This window comes from Lygodium microphyllum, chromosome 21, assembly GCF_053477565.2.
Source record: "Lygodium microphyllum isolate KBCC chromosome 21, Lygodium_microphyllum_v1.1.10, whole genome shotgun sequence".
NCBI lineage: Eukaryota > Viridiplantae > Streptophyta > Polypodiopsida > Schizaeales > Lygodiaceae > Lygodium > Lygodium microphyllum.
The window spans coordinates 133,258,087-133,282,660 of NC_141155.1; the positions used below are offsets into that span (position 1 = coordinate 133,258,087).

Consider the following 24,574-nt stretch of genomic DNA (forward strand, 5'->3'; position numbering starts at 1 on the left):
GGGAATGGGGGTGATTGGGACCTTGCCCTTGCCTTCTTGCACTGTAGGTGGCACGAACTCTTTGATTGGGCTTACAAGTTCCGACTCGTCCTGCCTGGATTACTGCTCAATGGACACGCGTGGTGAGGGCCATGTCTTCCTCCTTTTTTCTCAACTCCTCTTCCTCCTCTTCTTGCTTTCTCCTTCTTTCCTCCTTGGCCTTTTTCGACTCCCTATGAGCCTTTTGCAAGTCTGCCTTCTTTTGTTTTCTCCTCTCCTCTTCTTGCTTTCTTAGTGCAATTGTTTTCTTTATCTTCTTAGCCTTCCCCTGGCTAGTTTGCTTTTCTTGTTCCCTGTCTTCTTCTTCCTCACTCAGTGTCCTTTCACTGGACTACGCCTCTTGCTCTTGGTGAGGTGGCGACCTGCTTGGCATTTCATCTACTCCTTCTTTTTCTTCTTCCTGCCCTTTTCCCAAGGCTTCCTTGATGATTGCGGTGAGGAGCCCACCGAATCCGATGGTTGCAACCTTTGAAGACGAAGCTTTCCTTTTAGCCTTGGTGGCAGGAGATTCTCCTCCGACAAGTTGTTCTCCCATTGCTAAAGCTTTTACTGAGGTCTCAATGGTCTTCCTCACAAAACCGTTGAGGTTCACCTTATCCAGCGACCTTGCTACGATGCTCTCTAGTAGGGGGATGTTGATGCGGCTCATGATGGTGTTGTACCTCTGACTAGAGAACAATGCATGCACCATCCTGGCTTGGAGTTGGACTTCAGGATTTGGGATATCCGCTAGGCTGATGCCGTCGTTGGTGTGAACCTTTACCTTGTCCATTCCTAGCAAGGCATACACATCTCTCTTCGGCTTCATCTCTACTTTGTTTGTCAAGCCCAATGCCTTTTCCACTAGCCTCGAGGTCAATTCAATATGCAGCAGACGAGTTTCCTCTCCCTGATGCACAATTACGGTACAATGGTTCCTATGGAAAGTCCTCAGGAACTCTGCATAGTGGAAGTAGTCCACCCCTTGGCTTACTGCCTTCACATATTTCTGCAGATTGCATTGCTTGATAATCTGCCTCACAGCTCGTTCTTCAATGGCCACATCTTCTAAGTTGAACATATGCCGAAACTTGAGCTGGTTGAAGGCTCGTGTTTCCACTAAAAGTTTGTATTTCGCTTGTTCTTCTTCTAAAAAAGGCAATTTGCTAGCCTTTTCTTGGCCTACCATGATGGATACCTGTCATGAAGCCATATTCACCGACGGTCTATCTATTTGAGAAGTATTTGCCCACTAGCATGCTCACGATACAAACCCGCCTCCTAGTGCATCTTGTAGTGTTTTTCAGAATAATTACAAGCAACAAGAAACGACTACATACTTGCTGAACTGAAATGCTTGAGTGTAAAATTAGACTTTTTCCTCCAAGTAATCTATTGATTTCAAATTTTATTGACATTTTTCTCAATCATAAGTTGTTGCATCCTACCCTTGCAATGTGTGCTTTTCCTTTATTGTTTTCCTTATGTTGAAACGAGAAGAATTCTTCCTAGGATTAAAGGGTTAGAGGATGAAGGACCTTCAGCACATAATCTTAGTGTTTTACTTTCATACGAGCCAAGCGTAGAAATTCGAATTATATTCTAAATTAGCACAGCTATCCATATCGAAAGGGCAGATGCCTACATGTATAATGTAAGTGAGGACATCAAGTAAGAAGTCACTGGAGTCCACTCGGCTAGCAATAAGTAACTCCTCCTCAGTGAGGATGCGATCTAAATAAGGATGTTCTTTAACGTGTTCCTTGAGGGGTCGATTATGGAGGGTAGTTAACACCCTATATGTTGGAGCTACATAGGTTGTGTCATACTCCATACCTTGATTGCGCATCGTTGCTCATTGTTGGTCATTATTTGGCATCCCTCTAGCTCCCATTGTAGTCATAGAGCGTACCATTTCTGCAAGAATGAGGAGTCGTTGTCAGCAAGATGTTTCAACTTCTCGATTTCTTGGTTTGTGGCCATGATTGTGTTCTTGCTATACGACATAATGAGACACTGTTTGATTGCTTGTTCCTTAGATATCTCAATTGCAGTTAACTCCTCAGCTGCTTCAAAAGCCTTAACGAATGCAAATTTCGACTCCTCCCAAGAGCAAGAGAGTGTTCATACTTCCGTTTGCTATAGGTTCTTTCAAGAGACCTAAGTCTAGTCGATCATAGATTTTAGCCAATGTCATGAAAGTAGCGTCCAAGTGTCTTAAGAAATCAACCAATTTGTCCCTAGTATTTTCAGCTAAGTCCACGGCCAAGGTTAGAATTGATCACCACTCATAAGAGGGTCTAAGCCCGACAAGTGGTTAAGGTTTGACAGCACTAGAGAGTTCAACATCTAATGTTTGCTGCTTGGTTTGCTCCTGAGGTTGTAACTGGGCCTTATGTTCAATGGTTTTGGTTGTAGCTATGGTTGACACGCTACGAGGTGCTTTTGAGGTGTCTGAGGGGCACCACCGGGACTAGATTTGGACGATTGGGTAGTAGTAGGTTGTGGTTTTGGGTGATAGATTGGTTTAGGCCCTACTAAGCTAGGCTTTGGAGGTTTTATGGACTTAGCGGCCTGATTCTCTTATGGTTTGAGACCTTAGCATATGGCCTTTTCTTCCTTTGTCTCTGACTCTTCTTTCTAAGTGAGATTGCTTCAAGGTTGCTAGGCCATGGCAATGATATGCCAGCCCTGCTTCGTCTGCGTGTGGCTCATGACATGCAATGGGATAGGCATGGCCTCCCCATCGAGTGTCTCGACACCGAACAACCCCAATGGATCGATGACTCGTTTGCCGAGCTAGAGGATGGCATGCACCTAGGGCAATCGACAAAGAGATGAGTGATTTCACACTAAGTGCATCTCAGGTCAGCCTTATCTCTATTTGCTTGCTCCCTCTCGGGGGAAATGTGTCCTAGGTGATCGCAAGTCCAACACACGATTGGCTCTTGGGTCTATGCTCCTAGGCTTCTGCCTGTCCCTCTTCCTAACACCATCAACAATACTGGTCGGTAGTCCATAAGGATTACGTTGCCTTCCTCATCGTATGACATGTATGGGTTTATATAAGGCTCGTCACCGTTAGGCTCGTCCACATAGTGGACTGGAGCATCACACGGTGGGTGGGTCACGTAGGGTCCAGGTGGTCTAGGAATACCTATAGGATTTATTTCCATCTTAGGGATGGGCGGCTTAGTATAAAAAATAGTGCATGCACTTGAAAAGGTTAGCTTGACCCTTGAAAAAGCCATAGTATACCGTTCAAAAGCTAGCCTAGTATTTTGAAGGAAGTGGTCTATATTTACATCTATAAATATGTTGGATATGGTGTGGTTTTGCCTCATCTCTTATTTCCATTCCAACTCTCTTTTTTGTATTCCATGTTCTCTCAAGGGATGGAAACGAGCAAGGAATGTTGGACCTTGGAAAGGCCAAGGATTATGTGTAGGCTCAGCATGAGTGCGATCCTCAAAAAGAGGCCAAGCAAGGGCACGAGAGTGAGACCCAATCCTCTCATGGAGATCAGGGGGTAATGGCTATCAGGTCATGTTAAGAGGACTGGTTAGCATCAATGGTTTCCCTTGTACACAAGGGTCCATTCGACAACCACCATTGATGAAAAAAGGGGCCATGGGTGGTTAGGTGGCCTAATGACTTCTAGGGAGCCTATTGTAAGATTGAAAAGCTAATACTATTCATTATTGATTCAAGGTCATATGTAAATCCTTATTGTATAAACAATTATTTATGATTTCTAAGTGATTCTAGTCTATTAAAGTGTATTCATTCTTTATTCAAAATCTATGTTTTAAAAAATGGCATGTAAATTCAATTTTGTGCTTAATCATCATGCAACAATTCAAGGAAGGTTGTGAGATACAAAATCTTCCCTCTTCTAATCCATTGTTACTTACTAGCCTCTTAGACAATCATATCTATCACTCTCAAATTACCACACCAATAAGCTCATATTCATTTTAAAAAGTAGGTAGAGCAATCGATGAAGTAGGAGACCAATGCTCAAAAGAGTAAAGATTTTTCTATGAGAATGCACTCTTCTACGGATAGTAGTCTCCTCCGCTATCTCTATAACCCTATCTTACTTCGACTCTATCTACGAGAGAGAGAGAGAGAGAGAGAGAGAGAGAGAGAGAGAGAGAGAGAGAGAGAGAGAGAGAGAGAGAGAGAGAGAGAGAGAGAGAGAGAGAGAGAGAGAGAGAGAGAGAGAGAGAGAGAGAGAGAGCATTATGTCTGAACTCTCCCACCCCCTTCAACTATTGAATTGCCTTGAGAGAGATAGAGAAAACATATGCTTCTTACTCAATCACCATAGTTTGAGAGAGAGAGAGAGAGAGAGAGAGAGAGAGAGAGAGAGAGAGAGAGAGAGAGAGAGAGAGGAGTAATAATAGATATAGAAGATAAAGACTTTAATTTGTAAATTATTTAACACCATATTAGAAAATTTGAAAAAATTTCAAGTCCCAATTTAAAATAAGTGATAAATATTTGATCATGTGGCTAAATCTTGATCCATATTTGAAAGTGAATTTTGGGAAGGTAGCTTATATAATATTTAAGATAGACTCCATCTTTAAGTAAGACAACAAGATTTGACCACGTGATCAAATAATAAAGGTATTGGGGGTTCCCAAAGTGTATGAAAATTTCTAAATTCTCTAATATATTTATTTTTTATTAATTAAAATAAATATATTTAATATTTCATATATAAGCATATTTTAAAAATTTGTAACTACACACACACACAAAACTTTAGAGAGAGAGGAAGAGGGAGAGGGAGAGAATAATATATATGTCTGTGCTTGATATTAAAAATCATTCTCTCTCTCTCTCTCTCTCTCTCTCTCTCTCTCTCTCTCTCTCCATGTTTGTAAAGCACATAATATTGTGTGAACAAGAGCTATGAATTGCTTCAAAATGTCAAATCAAAAAGTAATATGTAAACTTAAGTTTCTGTTGGAAAATATGCATGGAAAATGAGACGAAAAATAATATAAAGTGAAATAAATGTGCATATTTATATGAAGAGTAACATAGTTATTCTATAAGAACTAGTGAAACAAACAAAATGTTCAAGAAAAAATCACATGAGGATCCAAAATCTTAAAAAGATTCTTAAAATGAACCACACACTGCCATGTAAACCTTCATCACTAATCTCTTTTATCCTTAATGACTTTGACTTTATAGCACCAAGGCACTTTATTGGACTTTCAAGAGTCTAGCAAGCAAAGATAGCCACATTTTTGCCCTACCAAAGGCTAGGCCATTGCATCATTCTTAGGGTTCTCCATTTTTCGTATTTGTAAAGTCTTTGAATTAGTCATATTAGATAAATATTGAAAGCATTTTTGATAGGGTAAAGATGACCTTCTCTTCTTATCATCATTAAGAGTTTTTAAGACAATGTATGTCTTTAAAATAATGTGGCATACATTAAAATAAATGTAATATTTACATCACTAAAAGATGCTTCTATGAAAAACCCAAAGTGCAACTAAGGCTTCAAAAAACTACCTTGACAAACATTTAACTTAGACTTGCCTTAGAGAAACCCTTCCAACCTACTTTGTAGGCTTATTCTTTTTTATTGAGGCCTTTCAATACTATGAGAGCTCTTTTTCCTTGTACTTAGTCAGGCAATCCCCCACCATAATCCTTACATAGCTTGAACAAAAAATATTCACATTCCTAAAGCACCATATGGATCTTGTTGTTATAGTACATAACACTAACCAAAGCTTGACAAATTATTCATTATGTTCTCATGCATCACCTAAAAGTATAATATTTTGATTGATAAATCATAGAACCCTACAACTACAACTCATTTCCTTAAAGCCTCGAAGAGGCATATGATTTCTTGGCACTTCCAGATGTATTGATACATCTCTCTCTCTCTTTAACATCGAATTTATGACTAAGGAGCAATTGAGGAAGCATAAATTTTGTACCTCACACACACTCTCTCTACTTTACTATTCAATACATCTTGCAAACCATCTAAATATTTGGTCATTATTGGTGTATTTTATTAGATGTTCTTCATGTCAATAGAAATTATGCTTTTCAATTCACGTTAGATATTGTTTGAGCCTTTAAACAAATTGCTTAAGACTCATGAGGAATTCTCGATCTTGTATGGTTAAGAGTTGTCACAACCAAATTACCAATTGAACATGATCCTTGTATTGCATACTTTTTACAATCACTATTTCATTTCCACTAACATATAAGCTTTGGGTCAATCAACTGACCATCAAATATGCTTGAACACATCCACCATTAAAGGTTTTGGTTGAGAAGTTGCAAGGCTTAGAATGAAAAATAGGTGACTCCTGGTTGCTTATTGTACCACCTAGCTCATAATACATTTTATCTCTAAAGCAAACCACATGGCACACATGTTGTCTCTTTCACACACACACACACACACACACACACACACACACACACACACACACACACACACACACACACACACACACACACACACACACACACACACACACACACACACACACACACACACACACACACACACACACACACACACACACACACACACAAAAGAATATAAGCATCTATGGCTTCCAAGTTGATTAGCAATTGTATCCAACTCTACTTTTAGGGCACTTCATTCAATGATTAGTTCAAAATTTCATTGATTAAGGTAAACTTTTACAACTTGCAATAAGTGAAAGCATGTATATCTACATAGCTCTCTTACAGATAACTACATGGGATTTTAGAAAACTTGCTTATTAAGAATTTCCCCATCCCCCAACTCTCAAGTAGACAAGCCCATAAAAATAAGTTCCCAAGGTGTCATATTAGATTGTTGTAGCATAGGCAAAGATCTATAGCATGCCTTTTGCCCTAGACAACAAAACCATCTTATGAAAGAAGTCAAGCCTAGCTTAGGGTCCCACTATCTCAAGGAGCACCCCTAGAAAGGGAAAAAGAATCAAGTATCATAAAACTATATGTGCCATAATTCTTAATAGCCATCCTCAACGTCACTTGAGATAGGAAATTAAACTACATCCTTGATGGCCATATAAGCAAGTTACACAATGGGAAGGATTTCTTTGGGTAATTGCATGTGAAGGGAATGTGGAGTCGGAAGTAGTTAGCTACAAGTTATTGTCAAAATTACACGGCATAGCATAAAAAATTTGAGGAATAATGACTACACAACATATAAGAGAGAGAGAAAAAAATTAACTACAAACACATGGATACAAATATGGCTCTATCCACTTGCACACTTCCATTATGAAGCTTAGAGTGATTTAGAAAGGCTATAGGTGAAGAGCTTAATCATAAAGAAGATCGGGTCTTTGCCTAACTGACCTAACATATTATAAAGATTTACTAGTCAATTGGGGATATTCCCTTTATTGTAATGATGGGGGTGAGAGCTATGATCGTTTCCTAGGTGTATGCCACACTACATTCATATTTGTTATTGATTAATATCAAGTGTAAAGTGCAAATGCAAATTTTTAAAGTAAATCCTTTCAAATCTCGTAATAAGATGCAAGAGCCGCATGATACCTTGAGCACACAAGTATCACTGACTCGTCTGAGGGGTCTGAGCAAGAGGACCATTCATGTAGTGAGTTCAAAGGAGAGGGGACAATGCACCTTCATAAGTTGAGGCAGAGGAGTGGAAGGAAAAGGAGGATCATGTATATAGTGAGATAAGGTAAGAGGGGTCCAAGAAAGTGGTTTCCCACACATACTTGCAATATCTACAAGCAAACTTGTATGAGCTATGAGATAACAAGCTGATAGTTTTTATGTATTCCCACTTGATAAGAGTAATAAAGGTCCCTATGGAACCTATAAAGGTCGATGGTATAGCCAAAGTGTTTGCATCTAGCAAAGATCATAAGGCTATATACAATGCTATGCCCTTTGAATTGTAAGTCAAGTTTGTGTTTTTAAAATCATGATGCAATACTCACTAGCTTACTATGCGAGTTTTCAAGATTAAAAACATCATTTGACCTGTTTATCTTAATCAAGACTTGTTGTCCTGTTTCACCACTTCAAAATGATTTGCATCACCATGTTAAAATGCCACACAATATGCCATGGACCTCATCTTGTAAAACTTACTCTTGACTTTGCAACATTCAATTTAACAAATAATGGTGCTCACCATCTAAGATTTGTGTTGGACCACTAAAAAGTGGTTCTGCACTACTCAAAAGTGGTCTAATGATACAACTTTTCAATGGTGTAGCACCATACAGAATTAATATTTAGTGGTGACCTATCCCCTGAAAGTGGTTTAAAAAATTCACTACTTTAAAAGTGCCATCATACCACTCAAAAGTGGTACACAACCACCCAAAAAAATTGGCTTTAAACATCTAAAATTCAAAGAACATAACAATGTACAAACAAAAAAGAGTCTAAATTTATATATTTTCATAGAGAAACTATCTTATGATAATATATAGTGGTTATATACCAAAGTAGATAAATGATCCTTAGGGTTGTTCAAAAGGTTGCTCTTTGTATACTGTAGGGAGTCTGGGACGATTGCCCATTAGCCCAACCATGGCAAGAGCGTATGGGTGAGGCAGTAAGGATCTTATTACTTGTGCAAGGGATTAAAGTGGGTAGGATGATGCAATCATTCTAGTCATTAGGGGTTTTTATACTCTGACTGGTGTCGTATTGAGAGAACTTAGTCCATACCTTTAAAAAAGGCTTTAAAAATACTAGCTTATCTACAATTTTCTTTGTAGCATCAGGATTCACCTAAATAAAATCCACTTCTCACATTGGCCATCGAAGAAAATATCTAGAAAGTATTAAGTCCTATAATTGAAAACCTCTAGTTAGCATCACTTCATGATGAAGTCAATTTCGTTTATAGAGTAAGAGCTCCAAATTATCACATTTTTTTGCCTCAGACTCCACAAAAACTACGAAAGATCTTATCTATGATAAATCTATAACTACTTCATTACGTTTGAAAATAAAGTGCACCTTGAAACTTAAGGTGGTGGATTTGTAATTGACCCAATTTATTCTTTTTTTCTTGAAAAATCTATTTTGATAAGTATCCCATTAAGATTAAGAATGATAAGTTTCTCGATCTTGCCAAGTTTGAGACTAGATATTGCCATCTGAGGTAGTCTGATGAAATCTCTTTAATTCTGGGATAATCAAGATCTAGATCTTCCTTAACTTCATTTGGCTACATGTGGGCATTTGTTTGTTGACTATCATCGACTAATCAATTTGCCTCATCTTTCGGTTCTTTGATCTCTATTGGTCATGTCACATATAAATAAATAGACTTAACCATTGATGATGGTTTTGCCTTGTTTATCCCTCATGTTTTGGTTGCATTAACAACTTATGATAAGACGGTTCAATAATGACATTGAGGATCTAAAGAAGAGATTACAAAGGTGGTGTAAAAGCTACTTCAAAATTGGTGACACATAGAGGGGTCTAGGGATAACACCCTTGTGTGTCTTAATTCAATGTAGTTAGTACTTGTATAGGCTCCATCCTATCTTGATGGAATGACATCTTACATTAGCCCTATTTTATATGGGGTCTACTCTATCAACTCTTGTATCAAAATCTCCCTCTTGTACCCAATCTATTTTGTCAATTCTTGTACTTGATACACTTTATCTTAATGGATATGCCATCTTGTTTTGATCGTATTTTCTCTACTATTGTATTGAATGAGCTTAATTTTGATTTTTCATCATTGCTTTTGCTAATGCAAGAGATTACATTTTCTATAAGGATGCACATTTATTGAAAAGTATGACTTGACTTGGATTTGATTTGACCACTCCCATTGCTTGTTAGGCAATTAGACATAGAAAATTTTCATTTTAGTTGGCTTAGTACAGGTAGGAAGTGTTATGAAATATACACAATGTGCCTTTTAAGTGGTTAGTAAATGTAACACTGACTACTAGAGATGCAAGTAATGTCACATGGGTAGATCGACACAAGTAACACAAGTTGTTAGAACAACAGAAAGTGCTTCTCAATTGGGTCACTGATGATGCAAGAAATGTATCTTTGCTACATTAGTGTAGGAAATGAGGGTAACTACATCAATTACGCATATCTAGTGGGTTCATAAGAAAAATGAGTTCATGGAATAACAATTTGGCCTCTCTAATAGATTAACACAAGAAGCAATGTTTAATAGAATTGGAATTTGGGTTGCTAAATGTGTAATTATGAGACTGCTAGTCTATTTCAATGAGCACATTATCAACCTAATCAAGTTTAGTCCACTTTTCTTTTGGAAGTTTTGGGGTATTGCATCCTCTATCTCAATCATATCTTAGTGCATGTTGCCTCCTTCATATGCACATTTGAAATTTGAGCACTCATCCTTGTATAATTACAATAATTATGTTAATCCGAGGTAATTTGATGAAGTCCCTCTATCCTTAGTGAATAATATAGGGGCAAGAGTCCACATTTTTTGGTTTGTAAGAGTTTGTTAGGAAAGACTACCTATTTTGATAAGAAAAAGAAAAGTGGACCTCAATAAGCATGATAACTATGCTCAAGCTTTCGAACTCCTTACCCTATGCTTGCCTTTGATCCATTACTTTTGCTTGCTAGAAAACATGCAACTTTCTTGTATGATAGGGTTGCTTGTTGGGGGTAAAGGCGCCTCCGCCGTGCCGCCCCGTGTATTACTACACTGACAGTACCCGCCACTGCACACTGCAGGTGGCGGGCGCCCGTCACGTCACTTTATTCTTTATTCTTTTAGTGACAGTTTGAATAAAGGAAGGCCCGGTCACACATTGTGACTGTTGGAGTTCCCATTTCTTGTCTCTCTCTTTCTTGCTCTTGCTCTCCCGCCATAGCTCGCGTGCAAGCTTCGATCCTTCTCACCTTTCAACTGGTATCAGAGCTTGGCATTCTCTTGCTCGAGCTCGACTCGGTGCTTCCCGACCTTCGCATCGACTCGCTTCACGCATTGGGTCTCCATCCCGGCAGCCATAGCCGACCTCTTGAGCTCCCGACTCTCCCCGGCTTCCCGAGCTCCATCCTGGCCTTCTTGAGCTTCATCAGGGCCTTGCCCTTGAGGTATTGCTTCAACATTTGCAGGCATTTGAGTGTATTCTCAGATTGAAACAGGGCAGGAACAAAGGGCAGCCACTCTTCTTGAGCTCCATAGCTCATATCTTCCCTCCCCTTTGCATTGGGCCTTCATGGCTTGGTATGTGCCTACCTTGGGCCATCATTGAGCCCCCCATTACCCCCTTTTCAGCCCATGTGGAGCAACATCAAGTTCAGCACCAACAGGGCAGATTGCATCATTTTTTCCAGGCTGTGAGCACTCATCTACTTCAGCTTCACACTTGGCCATTGCTTCTTGCTCTCTACCTTGATCAAGAGGGCTATAGACTTCATGTTTGATGTCATTCAAGCTTTGGGTATTGGTCTTGATCTTTCGGGGCTGATTTCTTCAGATTTGGGACTGTCATAAACTGTCATAACAGGCTGAAAACAGGGCAGCACCATTGGCATTAGCATTTGTTGCTTATACTCCATTCCGGTTGTGCTATTTGATGCCCGTATGCGGTCTACATGATGCCTAGTGCCTTGGGAATGTATGCACATGATTATGCCATGATTTTGGCTTGAAATATTGGCTGATTTGGGACTGTTATTTACTGTTATACAGTGCTGGAAACAGGGCAGCCACACTTGGCATTGGCATTTAATGCTTATACTCTACTCCGGTTACCTTGTTTGATGCCCGTATGCGGTCTACTTCCTACCCGGATGTATTGGGGATGTATGCATTTGGTTTGACCATGATTTTGGCTTGAATTTGGGGCTGAAATCTACTGTTTAGAACAGTAAATACATGCTGGAATAACAGTGGGCTGAAGGTACTTTACATGCTTTGGCACTTACCTACCGATACCGGATGTATGCTTTGAGCTTTGGCATGATATCTCTACCATTTGGGGACGACTTGGAGCATATGTATGAGATTATGGGATGCTTTTGAGCTTCGCATTAGCTCCGTCTTCACTGGCATTTGGACCGACTCGGCATGCTCGTGGACCGCCTATGCCTCATGTCTCTGCTTGACAGTTAGGCTTTTGCATTACATGCTTTGGTTCGTGACATATGCTATTTGGTTCGTGTATGCCATACCGACATTTGGAGCTTGGATTTGGATGTATTTGAGCATTCCCGGCTTACTTAATCACTGATCTTGGTTGCTATTTGGATGTCATTGAGTTGACCGAGAGCTTATTTGGGCTTATGTATTGCTTCATGGTTAATACGACCGGTGCTTCATGTATGTCATGCTCTCTCGGATGCGCTTGATGCATTGACAGGGTCACTTATCACTGGTGCTTTCTCTTGGGTTGTTTGAGCTTCTGAGCTCGCTTTGTACGCCTTTTGTGCCAGTGGGAGCATTTTACATGCTTTCTTGACCTTTGACAGTTGCATGCTATTGGAGCACTTACATGTATTTGGAGCAGTTTATGTCTTGAGCAGCTACATACACATTGAGACTTTGGGATCATACTCCGATCTTTATGGATATGCATTGATGTACTCTTGGTTCACAGGATGCTTATGAGCTGAGTCTCATATTTGGATCTTTCTCTTTGAGCAGATACCTATTTGTGTCAGGTTTTGGCAGTTACAGGAACACTTTGCCTAGAGTGTCTGGGGGTGTGCCTTTCACTGGCAGATGTTATTTTGACATGCTTGGTGTTGAGCTCATGTTCTTTTCACTGTCATTGGCCTTGCTTATGTCCATTTCATGCCGGCTTTGGACCTAGCATTGTTTGCTTGACATTGGATCCTATTTTGGGACAGTTTGCTCTCTAGACTGCATACCTGCAATTTATTACAGCAAGCAGTTATTGGTGGACTGAGGTGTACTTTTCATGCTGAAATATCCTGATTTGGTGTACCGCACCTAGTACTAAGTGGGCAGCAACTTTTGGCACACTTTGCTCACCCTTTGGATCCCGTTTTGGTCATTTTTGGGCAGTTTCTGCAGTAAAACAGCAAGCAGTTTTGGACTGTTTGGGCATTTCCAGCCTGCATAATGGCGTCATCTTCGCATGATAGTGCCATCTTTAACATTACAAAGTTGGATGGTACCAACTACTCTTACTGGAAGAGTCAAATATGGCAGGTTTTGGTGCAGAAATCTCAGATTAAGCCACTTCGGTTGAGTGGGGAGCAGCCTGAAACTATGGACATTGACGACTGGCTTGAACTTGATGAGCTATGCAAGTCCAGGATTGTATTGTCTCTCACTGAACAGGTACATTATAATGTATTTGAGGAAGCACAGAGTGCATGGGATCTATGGAATAAGATCAAGAATCTTTATGATAAGAAAAGTCCGGCGAGTCAGATGTACTGGTTGAAGCAGCTTATGGATCTGCGCATGAAGGATAATGCGACTATGTCTGCTCACTTGAGCCAGTTCCATGCTATACTGAAGAACCTGACTTCGCAGGATATCACCTTTGGAGAGGAAGTAACTCCTCTTTTCTTGCTTGGAACTCTGAATGAGTCATGGGATGTATTCCGCACTGCTCTTTGTGCCTCTAGTGCTACTCTAAAATTGGCAGATGTTGAGAGTGCTCTTCTTCAGGAAGAGGTGAATCGCAAAAACTTGGATGCCTCTCGTGGTAGTCATGCTTTGACAGTTAGAGGCAGGAATGACAGGTATGACCGTGGTAATGGCCGAGGCCGTGACTCGCAGAAGGGTCGGTCTAAATCTCGTGGTGGCAAGTCGCGTAGTAAGTCGCGTGGACGCAATGCAAATGTCACTTGTCATCATTGTGGGAAAAAGGGCCATATTAGACCACAGTGTCATGAGTTGCGCAATGAGAAGCGCAAGGATAAGGGGAAAGATAAAGTGCAGGAGAAGTCCTCTGATCGCAGCATAGTACCTGCGAAGTCCAACGTCAAGATTGAGGAAATTAATGTCACGCAGACTGAAGAGTCCGATGGTGGTGATGAGTTTATACTTGCAGCTAGTTCTTCTGATGCTTCACACTTGACTGAGACACCTAGTATGTATGCACAGTGCTAGTTATTGGATTCAGGTGCGTCCTTCCATGTGACGCCTTACCGTGAGTGGTTTCACTCTTACCATACTGTATCTGGATCAGTCAAACTTGGAGATGACAGGTCTCTTGATATTGTGGGCTGTGGAGATATTCAGTTGCAGTTTTCCACTGGCAGTTCCTTTTTGCTCAGGGATGTACGTCATGTACCTGCGCTTACGCGTAGTCTTATGTCTGCAGGACAGTTGGATGATGCAGGATTTCATGTCTGTTTTGGGGATTCTACCTGGAAGATTACCAAAGGCAGACTTGTGCTTGCTAGAGGCGCCAAGGCTGGCAGCCTCTATCCTCTTGTTGTATCTGGGTCTTCTATAGACCATGTTTTGGCAGTGGGCTCTATCCCACATGTATCACTTTGGCATGCCCGTTTGGGGCATATGTCTTTGAAAGGAATGAAAATGTTATCTGGTTTGCAGTATCTTCCGCCTTTGGATTATGCATGTTTTGACTCGTGTGATCATTGTCTTTATGGTAAGCAGAATAGGTCTACGCATAAGAAATCGGGTAGGCCACGCATGAGTGAGCCCTTGGCATTGGTGCATTCCGATGTTTGTGGGCCTATGCCTTGCATGTCTATGGGTGGCGCGAAGTACTTCGTTACCTTCATTGATGATTTTTCTAGGAAAGTGTGGGCTTATCCCATAAAGCAGAAGTCCGATGTCTTGGCAGTTTTTCAGAGATGGCTTGCTCTTGTTGAGAACCAGACTGGGTATAGGCTGAAATGCCTTAGGACAGATAATGGGGGAGAATATGTCTCGCATGCTTTTGAGCAGTTTTGTGATGACAGGGGTATTAAGCGTCAGTTGACCGCCCCTTACACCCCACCCCAGAATGGTTTGGCTGAGCGCATGAACAGGACTATTCAGGAGCGTGTGCGCTCTATGCTTAGCCATGCAGGCCTACCCCCGAGTTTTTGGGCTGAGGCAGTTAGTACGTCAGTGCATGTCATAAACCGATCGCCTTCCAGTGGATTGGATTTCCAGGTTGCAGAGGAAGTTTGGGCTGGTAAGCCACCCTCTTATGCGCATCTCTGTGTCTTTGGATGTGAGGCATTCTGCCATGTGCCCAAGGACAAGAGGAGTAAATTGGATCCAAAGAGCATTAAATGCATATTCCTTGGCTATGGTGAGTCAGGAGAGATGGGCTATCGCCTATGGGATCCGCAGGCGCGGAAAATAGTACGCAGCCATGATGTCGTCTTCCATGAAGACAAGATGCACAGGCAGCCTGAGAAGGTGGTTGAGATCCGCAGAGTGATCTTTCAGGAGGAGCCTAAAGCTCCAGCACAGCCAGTAGTACAGCCTGCAGCAGTTCCTCCACAGGGCCAGGATGTTGGACAGGTAGTTAGACAGGCAGCAGAGCCTGCGGTGAGACGGTCTGCTAGAGATAGACGTCCACCCGACAGATTTCAGCCCTCTATGCATTATGTTTTGGTTACAGATGCAGGAGAGCCTTTCACTTATGATGAGGCTATGCGCAGGGGTGACAGTCACTCCTGGGAGAGGGCTATGCAGTCTGAGATAGACTCCCTGCATAAGAATGAGACTTGGGATTTGGTTGCCTTGCCTAAGGGCAAGAAGGCTTTGCCATGCAAGTGGGTGTACAAGCTGAAAAGTACCCCTGGACACCCCAAGCCGGCATACAAGGCTAGATTGGTAGCAAAGGGTTTTAAGCAGGAACATGGTGTGGACTTTGATGAGGTCTTCTCTCCTGTGGTTAAGATGACCACCCTGCGCTTAGTCTTGGCTTTGGTTGCACAGCTTGACTTAGATCTATATCAGATGGATGTCAAGACGGCTTTTCTACATGGGGACTTGCATGATGAGATCTATATGGATCAGCCTAAGGGCTTTGCAGAACCTGACAGGGAGCACCTAGTGTGCAAGTTGAAGAAGAGCTTGTATGGCTTGAAGCAGGCACCTAGGGAATGGTATCATAAGTTTGATGCCTTTATGCAGTCACAGGGCTACAGCAGGAGTGCTATGGATCCGTGTCTTTACACGAAGAAAGCCCGTGATGGCAGTTTGCTTATCTTGGTACTCTATGTTGATGATATGCTGATAGTAGGGAAAGCTCATGATGAGCTAGATGCTCTTAAATCTCAGCTAAAGAAGAGCTTTGAGATGAAGGATTTGGGACAGGGCTCACATATACTTGGGATGCGCATTAAGCGCGATAGGCATCAGGGACTTTTGTATCTCTCACAGCGGGAGTACATTCATAAAGTCCTTGAGCGCTTCCGCATGCAGGACGTAAAGCCTATTGGCTGTCCATTATCTTCTTATGTGAAGGTATCACAGGCCGATTGTCCGCAGACAGATGAGCAGAGGGCCGAGATGGCCAAGATCCCTTATGCCTCAGCCGTGGGCAGTTTGATGTATGCCATGATAGCCACTCGTCCAGATATTGCACATGCAGTTGATGTTGTGGCACGCTATATGGCTACACCTGGCAGCAGACATTGGGATGCCGTGAAGGGTATCATGAGGTACCTGAAGGGCACAACAGATATGTGTATTTGCTATGGCAGCCAGGATACAGGGGTCGTGGGGTACACTGACTCCGATTATGCAGGACATGCAGATAGTAGGAAGTCCACTTCTGGCTATGTATTCACCTATGCTGGAGGGGCTATCTCTTGGATGTCCAGGGTTCAGAAGTGTACGGCTTTGTCTACCACTGAGGCCGAGTATGTTGCAGCCACTGAGGCTTGCAAGGAGGCCATATGGTTAGGCCGTCTAGTTGCTGACCTTGGGATTGATGCTACACCTACACTGCATTCGGATTCTATGAGTGCCATTCAGTTGGCTAAGAATCCGGTCTTCCATGCGAAGACGAAACACTGCAGATTTGCTCACGAAGAGCCTCACTACTGAGCGCTTTGCCTTCCTCAGGAGGTTGATGGGCGTTGGATGAGATGTCACCTTTCCTCACCTATGTACATTTGTACTGTCTTTTCTTTTTCTTTTCTCTCTCACTAGGGCAGATTCGCCTTTAAGTGGGAGGTTGTTGGGGGTAAAGGCGCCTCCGCCGTGCCGCCCCGTGTATTACTACACTGACAGTACCCGCCACTGCACACTGCAGGTGGCGGGCGCCCGTCACGTCACTTTATTCTTTATTCTTTTAGTGACAGTTTGAATAAAGGAAGGCCCGGTCACACATTGTGACTGTTGGAGTTCCCATTTCTTGTCTCTCTCTTTCTTGCTCTTGCTCTCCCGCCATAGCTCGCGTGCAAGCTTCGATCCTTCTCACCTTTCATTGCTAATGAATATACGTTGGAAAAGAAAAAAACAAAATAGTAAGAACCACTTAATTTAATTGTTCTATTAAGAAGCTTGCTAATTTGAGAGAAAGTCATATGTCAAAGTCATAAATACATTATTACAATGATATGCTAATCCATATGCATACTCTATAGAACATGACAATTAGTACAAGAGCAAGAAAGCATAAGTGTGAAAAGAAGCTCCATAACCATCTTATACATTTAAATATTTGAGGGTTTGATACACAACTTATATTATGGACACTAATGAACAATTGTAATGGATAGTATTCAACCAGCTTTAAAAAAGCCATCAAGATCATGGTTTAAGAAGCAAGCATGTCTCCATTGAGGTGGGTCACATTAGAGTTCCACTAATTGCCATTTAATAGTGGAAAAACACAATGATCCGTTAGTAAGTGCCATGAGCCTGTGTTGGTACACTCTTATTGACCAAATTATAATGGTCCTTGGGTGGAGAGTCCATTTTGCTAAGTGGAGGAAAAGTGAGACGCATTTAGCATAGAAAATTCACCATCGGGTCCATCATAAGGATATCTATGCAAAGATTGTGGCAATACATGTGCATGTTTAACAAATGCACATCTTTCATGATGTTTACGCATTAGAGCAACAATTTGGTGGCATGGCTTCTTTGGTGTGCCTCCCATGAGAGAATTGTGAATGGAGGTTTGCACTTGCAACGATATGCATGCCCAAGATGCATCTCAATCACATTGGCTTGAATGCTTTGATTACTCCCCTTCATGAGCATATCAATTTATGTAGGTGAAATCAAACGACTCATGGTATTGCTATATTTATTGAGCTAGCACAAGCACATCTTTGCCATTGCCTTGTTAAGCAATGAAAATTTATGCTACGTGACAACATGTGCCTTGGCGACCAAGGGTACTCTTACTCAACAAGTTGGACTCATTCAAGATCTCTATAGAGAGAGTATATTGTACTTTGAAGGATATGCTCTCTTTGTGCCAAATATTGGCTTGGTCTCTGCTAACTCATGGACACTAAAATGCCTTGAATTATTTAATGAAAATTACTTTATCAAAGTAAGGTCCATATTTGGTTTGGATAAAAAATATGAATTCTAATGTAAATAACATTGATATCAGATTATTGTTTGAGGAGCTTCAATGTACTTCCTTTCATTCGAGTTCCAAATTGAATGTCTTTATTGAGGCAATTGCAATATATTTAAGATAGAATCATTGATTTGTCAACTCAGCAATGCATATGTTATGTACTTAGAGAGTCTCTCTACTAGATTGCTTGTATCCATATTACCATAATGTAAAAGATGACCACACTTGGGCCAACATCTTTTCCAAATGCAAGCTTCATAATATCCATTTGTGATGTATCTTTAGACATTTGGATTTTAGGAGTACTTGGAAACATGGCATCTAGTATTACATTTGTCCTTAGTGAGTGTATTGAGCTTGACACGAATGAATAGATAACATCATGAGACTATGCTAATGCATTTGTATTTGTGCAAAATTGAAAAAACTCATTTTGCTACCTCTTAAATGCTCAAGCAGCTTGCTCGATTAGCCTAAAGTATACACAGCAAAAGTTTCTCAATCCACATCTTTCTATGAAATCAATAGAATAAAGTGTGATATGCAACATAATATTGTACCAAGTGATAGTCTCAGAAACCTTTTTGAAGGATCATGTGTAGAGCCACTCTCTTAATCAAAGCCAAAATCACTTATATACATCATGAACCATAATTACTTCGAAAAAAAGCAAACCATAATGGGATATTGACCCCTAAGTGACTATAGGTATCCTTACTGTATAAGTGGAAGCATGTATATATTGGTTTTAAAAGGTGCTCTCTATGGTCATGCATCATTTGACAAGCACATTATACTCTCCTACATTCTCATATGGGATAATCAAGACAAATAATGGGATAATTAAGACAAATAGTCTCCGTCTCATTTTTGTTGTAGATTTGTGAGGTTGAAAATAGAAAATCATTGTTAAACAAGCGTGACTTCATAAATATTAAAATCCAACCATTGTCAAATGGTCACCTCGTGGATAAGATATATTAGATGTTGAGTATTTAATGCTTAAAAAGAAGAAAGATACATGTAACCAAGAAGAATACTTTGATTTGATACTTCGGATGACATCAATCGAATCTTATTAAAAATTATGAAGAACTTGAAAGGCACACAATCGAATCATAATGGTCAACTCAAATGAAATTTCTATTTTGAGATGTTCATTTTTCCAATGTGATGATATGTGCCCACGTCAAACAAATTATCCATGCAACATTGAATCATACTTGAGTGAATCAAGAGGTGATATGGTACGCTCTTCTACCATGATAATATCCATTATGAGCAATATGCATGTTCACATAGACAACTTTAGCTAAAAAATGAAAACCACATTTCTTTGAAGTCCTTTCACTTTGAATCTTTTTACCTTTAATGAGTACTTGGCCATTTTGATAATACAAATCCTCAACAATTGACTCTAATCATCCTAATATATGTTTAGGGGATTTCTTACACACAAGTCATGCCTTATGTTTTATCGTGATGTGTTCCATTGACTTCTGTCCAATTGGTGGGATAGACTTTGATTGCCTTGACTTTTTTGTCATTGTTCTTACCAAGAATTGGTTCAATAAGTATGGGTGATGCTTTGTTCAATCCTTTAAATCTACAAGCATCACCAAAGAAATTCCATAATCTAATGTCAAAACACCATCGCAATTTCAAGAATCGAATTGTTGCATTTGACATGCAATGAACTTTTCTTTCAACAACAATATGGCATGACTCCACAATATTCTTACAAACATGCAATCTCAAAGTTCCCTCTTGGTTGCATGTACATGTCTGATGGCCCATTTGGCCAATTGAATTACACATAATTCCTTTGTCCTTCACTTTTAAAGTCAAGACACCTAGTGCTAAAACTTTGAGCTATATAGCATAACAATTATGAACCCAATAAAACCTAACTTCATGAGAGAGCGAAATGCAAAGTAGTGCTCCAAGACATGTATGAAGGGTTGGTGTATGACATGGTGGTGTCTCACCTTATCAATTTTCTTAAACTTAAATGTTATGTCCTCACCAATGATGGAAACATCACTAGACTATGATTTATCATCACCATTAACCAAAGCACGTGTCTATGAAGTTGCAAGAACAACAAATACCGACAAGCTCCAAACCATATATAGAGCACTTGGCTTTGTAGCACTCTTGAGTTGATCAATTGGGAAGATTATTAATGGTGAAGGGCTATCCCTATTGCAATGGTCAATAGGCCAATGATTGCACCGATTGTGCCTTATTAGTATCACACTCTCCCTCATGCTAGTCTAGTTTACGACAGAGAATGTGGCTCTAGGCACACCGACTTCAAAGATATATAATGCCTTGCTATTCCTGGCCAGTTTGCTAGAGCACCATATGCAATCAACAATGACATCATAAGCTAGGTGTTGCGCTGTTTCGACTTCAATTACAAGGAAACGATGAGAGTTGAAGAGGAGAAGATATGATGCTATGAAAAAAAGAAACATGCAAAACATTACTCTCACCCTGCCATTAATGGGCTTGGCCTTGTAATATTTATTCAAGTCAAGCACGAGTCTCTGACATTCCATGGTGCTCCTTAGCAAATCCTGAACAATGGCAATTTGGCAAACTTGGTTTTGACTGGATTCATTCAGAGTCATGGTACAAGCAATAAATGTGCTAGATTGACAACCCACGGTACAATCTTGTCTGGGTTGCTACTACTTGAGCACCCCCCCTCAGTCGCTGATCCCCAAGTGAAGAGCTTGTATCAAAGTCCTCCTCCAGTACGGGACTGCTTAACATGTTAAGTTGTTTTCTTTGTACAGCTTTCTTCAAAATGAGACCACTGAGGCCCTGTTGCTGCATGATGATGACTGCCTCAGCAAGATGCGAGAGAAGTGGAGAAGCGTTCTGAAATCTCGATAATAGGCAAAGATGACAGGAGAAATGAAGCTCGAGATGACAGCACGAGGGCAGGAGAGTACTTTGCAACTTTTCACAAGACGGAAGCCTGGGAACGTTGATGAGACCAGAGCTTGTCAAAGACATGTCAACGTACTCCTACGGTTTTAAAAAAACACGCTCAAGTTTGAAGAGCAGGTTCAGCAAGTCGTGCAAGAAAGCTTGATAAAGGAGAATCTGCTTTGGAAAAGCAGTGCCCACAATCAGTGCAAGTCAGAGCACGAAAGCAGGCAGAACTATGCTGCATGAGCTTGATCCCCATCCCACATTAGTATAACCGCATCAATCTCACGTCATTGCTTATTCAGTGACTAAACAGCAAGAAAAAGCCAAAGATCAAAACTGAGACGGCTAGTTTGTCGCATGAAAGACAAAAGAGGGCGCAAAATAAAACATGCTGCCCTTACATCTCATGAACTGTTTCATCCTCATGAAAGATGAGAAGCTACTGCTGAATGGAAGACATGATGAAGAACATCTGAATTTCTGTATGGAAAATGTTAGGACTTACAAGCTCTTTTTCCCATTGTCCTTTATGGAGCCAAGTTACAATCAGTTCTAAGAAGTAGATTTAGGCCATTGGGAAGTTGTACTGCTATAGGTACCCAAGGGTAGTGGCCATAAAGCTCAGAATTGCTAGTGCAATGGTCATTGCCAGCTCTTATTGCCAGATACAGCATATACTGCATGGATCCTTTTAATCCAGGAATCACGTGCATGCAAGGATTGGATATAATTCTACTCTTAGGTAGTACTTGAGCTATAACTTGAAGTACTTATCCATCCTTTCTGCTTCAAACTGTTTATTTACATCGGTGAATCCATACCAGCTTAAGTTGAAATCATGCCCAAATAATCAGACCCTTTTCTTCCCCTTTTGACAGCTGAGACACCTCTGGTCCTTGCAGAAAATAAGTCACTAAAGACAATTTGTCAAGAGGGGAGGGTTTTACCATGTATTCAGCAGCAAACCTTGAACCATTTTACAAAAACATCAGCTTTGGAAGCAATTATGAGAGTACACATTCCATTAGGAATCAGAAGGCTTGCTATTAATGAACACAAGTCTATCACATAACTCAAAATAAAATGTTGATTCACAAATGAAGAACACACAGCATACTTGTGCATGGGCACTATGATTTCTTGGCAGTAAACTTTATCGGACAAATAGAAAAGGCCATTCGACGAGCTGCAAAAGCAAGAGTGAATCGCTCATCTTCTGTCAATGCCCGCTCGATCACTTTAACGCTAGTAACAGTCTGCAAAGAAAAGATCATAATCATAATGATGCATTAAAAATTATGCCATTTACACAAATAGATCTTCATAAATTTTCTGCCTTAAATAGTTTCCTTCGGTGAAAAGTTTACTCAGTTCCTGGTGTAACTTCATCCAAAAAGAGTTTTTTATTGGTAAACCAGGCTCTACAACATGAAGAAGAAAGTTATTTACAACCTTAAATACAGGTTCAGCAGCTTCACTAGACTTTTAAGGAAGAGCACATCCATGCCACAAAAATGTTAAAATTTATCCCCTTTTTGGATCCGTAATAAAGTAAATGTATACAATGTATACAAGGCAGCGTTGCCAATTGTACATGCTACATAACTTAGACATAGATGACCTGTGATTACAAAATTGTGTAGTTCTCAACACAAGTTACATAGATACAATTTTCTTGCTTAGATTGCAAGATAATAGCACCTTAATACCAATCCTTTAAAAGGTGCTCAACTTCCCTGTACAAAAGCTGGTTCTACATGCTGAGAGTTTCTTGTCGTTAGCATCATCACCCAAAGGGGGTGGCTTTCATCAACCCGATTGCAACTTGTAATGGTTTGTCTGCTATGTAGAATATCTTGGATACTGACAAAACTTATCTATCTCTGTTGTAACATCAATGTCTAGTATTGATATATTGACCAGTTTTCAAAAACATTTCACAGTTTCTTTTGCCACAATTGGCTCAAATGCTTGGTACAGTGGTCTGTCACCTTGTACATGGGTATAGCTATTTAACACCAGGAAAAGTTGGGACTAACACACAAAGGCAAGAAGTACAAAATCCAAGCAAAAGTAAACCCAGAAATCATACCAACAGGAAGCCATCTACTTAGAGAAACTAAGATTGTGTTCAATGTTGTTTGCTTTACGTAACTTATATGAAAGATATCATGAATGACAAAAACCAAGAATGATTTATACCCTTGGAAAAGTACAAATATTATTATCAAAAGGTTTTCCTTAAACCCCTTGAAAGGTCAGAAGACAATAAGTTAGATATCATTCCTCACAGCTCTGCTCCAAATATTGCACTGCACCGTGTGAACCGTCCTTAGCAAGAACTAAAGACAGCAAGTAGAAGACCTACATACTTGTGAGCTAATCAGGCTAAATTTCTCACCTTTTTGTTCCTGGGTGCTGATTGCGAAAAAGGATGGAACATTCAGGAGAGCATTGATTATTGGGCCCTCAAGAAAATTATAGTGAAGAAACATCATGCATTTCAGAGTTCAACAATGTTTTGGATAGTCTAGGAGGCTTAAAGATCTTCAACCAGTATTGATTTTGGATAGTCATTGACCAGGGTAAACAGAATTTTTGCACTTCATTTGGAAAGCCTATTGATTTACATTGGACAATCAATGTACCAACCGGTTTTGACTACATGATGTCAGTGCATCTTTAGAGATCACTGTCAATATACTGGCACCTTCTCTGATGATACTTTCATCTTTAACAACAACGAAGAGGAGAATCATCACCCTTTACAGATGATTCTAGCACTGTAAAAATTACATGGCACAGTGCACATAAACAAAAGGCATCCTTAAGGAAACTCAAAATATCCCGAACTTCTAGACTTACCATTAAGATTCCAGATTGGAAAGAACCAACAGTAGGAGTAGATATTTGTCTTTTAAATTGCTAAATCAGGCCAAACATAATGCTAATCAATGACAAATTAATTGCGAAATTTATTCCTTTGAAACCAACCAAAGGCCAAAGTTAATGAACTGTGGAAAGTTTTTGTTGGACAATTATACACTTGCTTGACTCTTTGAAAGGCAGCTAAGGGGGGAGCC

At 40.4% G+C, this 24,574-nt stretch overlaps 1 protein-coding gene across 8 annotated transcripts in view; it reads right to left on the bottom strand.

Annotated features, from left to right (window-relative positions):
• Positions 1-20,003: 20,003 nt before the first annotated feature.
• LOC148018580 (phosphoglucan phosphatase LSF1, chloroplastic) overlaps positions 20,004-24,574 on the bottom strand; it is a 108,083-nt gene continuing 103,512 nt past the window's right edge. The window contains exons 11-12 of one of the 8 annotated variants that reach the window (XM_087661299.1): positions 22,609-22,747; positions 20,004-20,151 (exon numbers count right to left, since the gene is read on the bottom strand). In XM_087661299.1, the coding sequence (XP_087517425.1) occupies positions 22,622-22,747 (126 nt within the window). In that variant the 3' untranslated portion in view covers positions 20,004-20,151; positions 22,609-22,621. Of the gene's footprint in view, positions 20,152-21,865; positions 22,748-24,574 lie in introns of those variants that run through there. The other 7 variants (XM_087661298.1, XM_087661297.1, XM_087661296.1 and 4 more) reach the window with 7 other exon arrangements.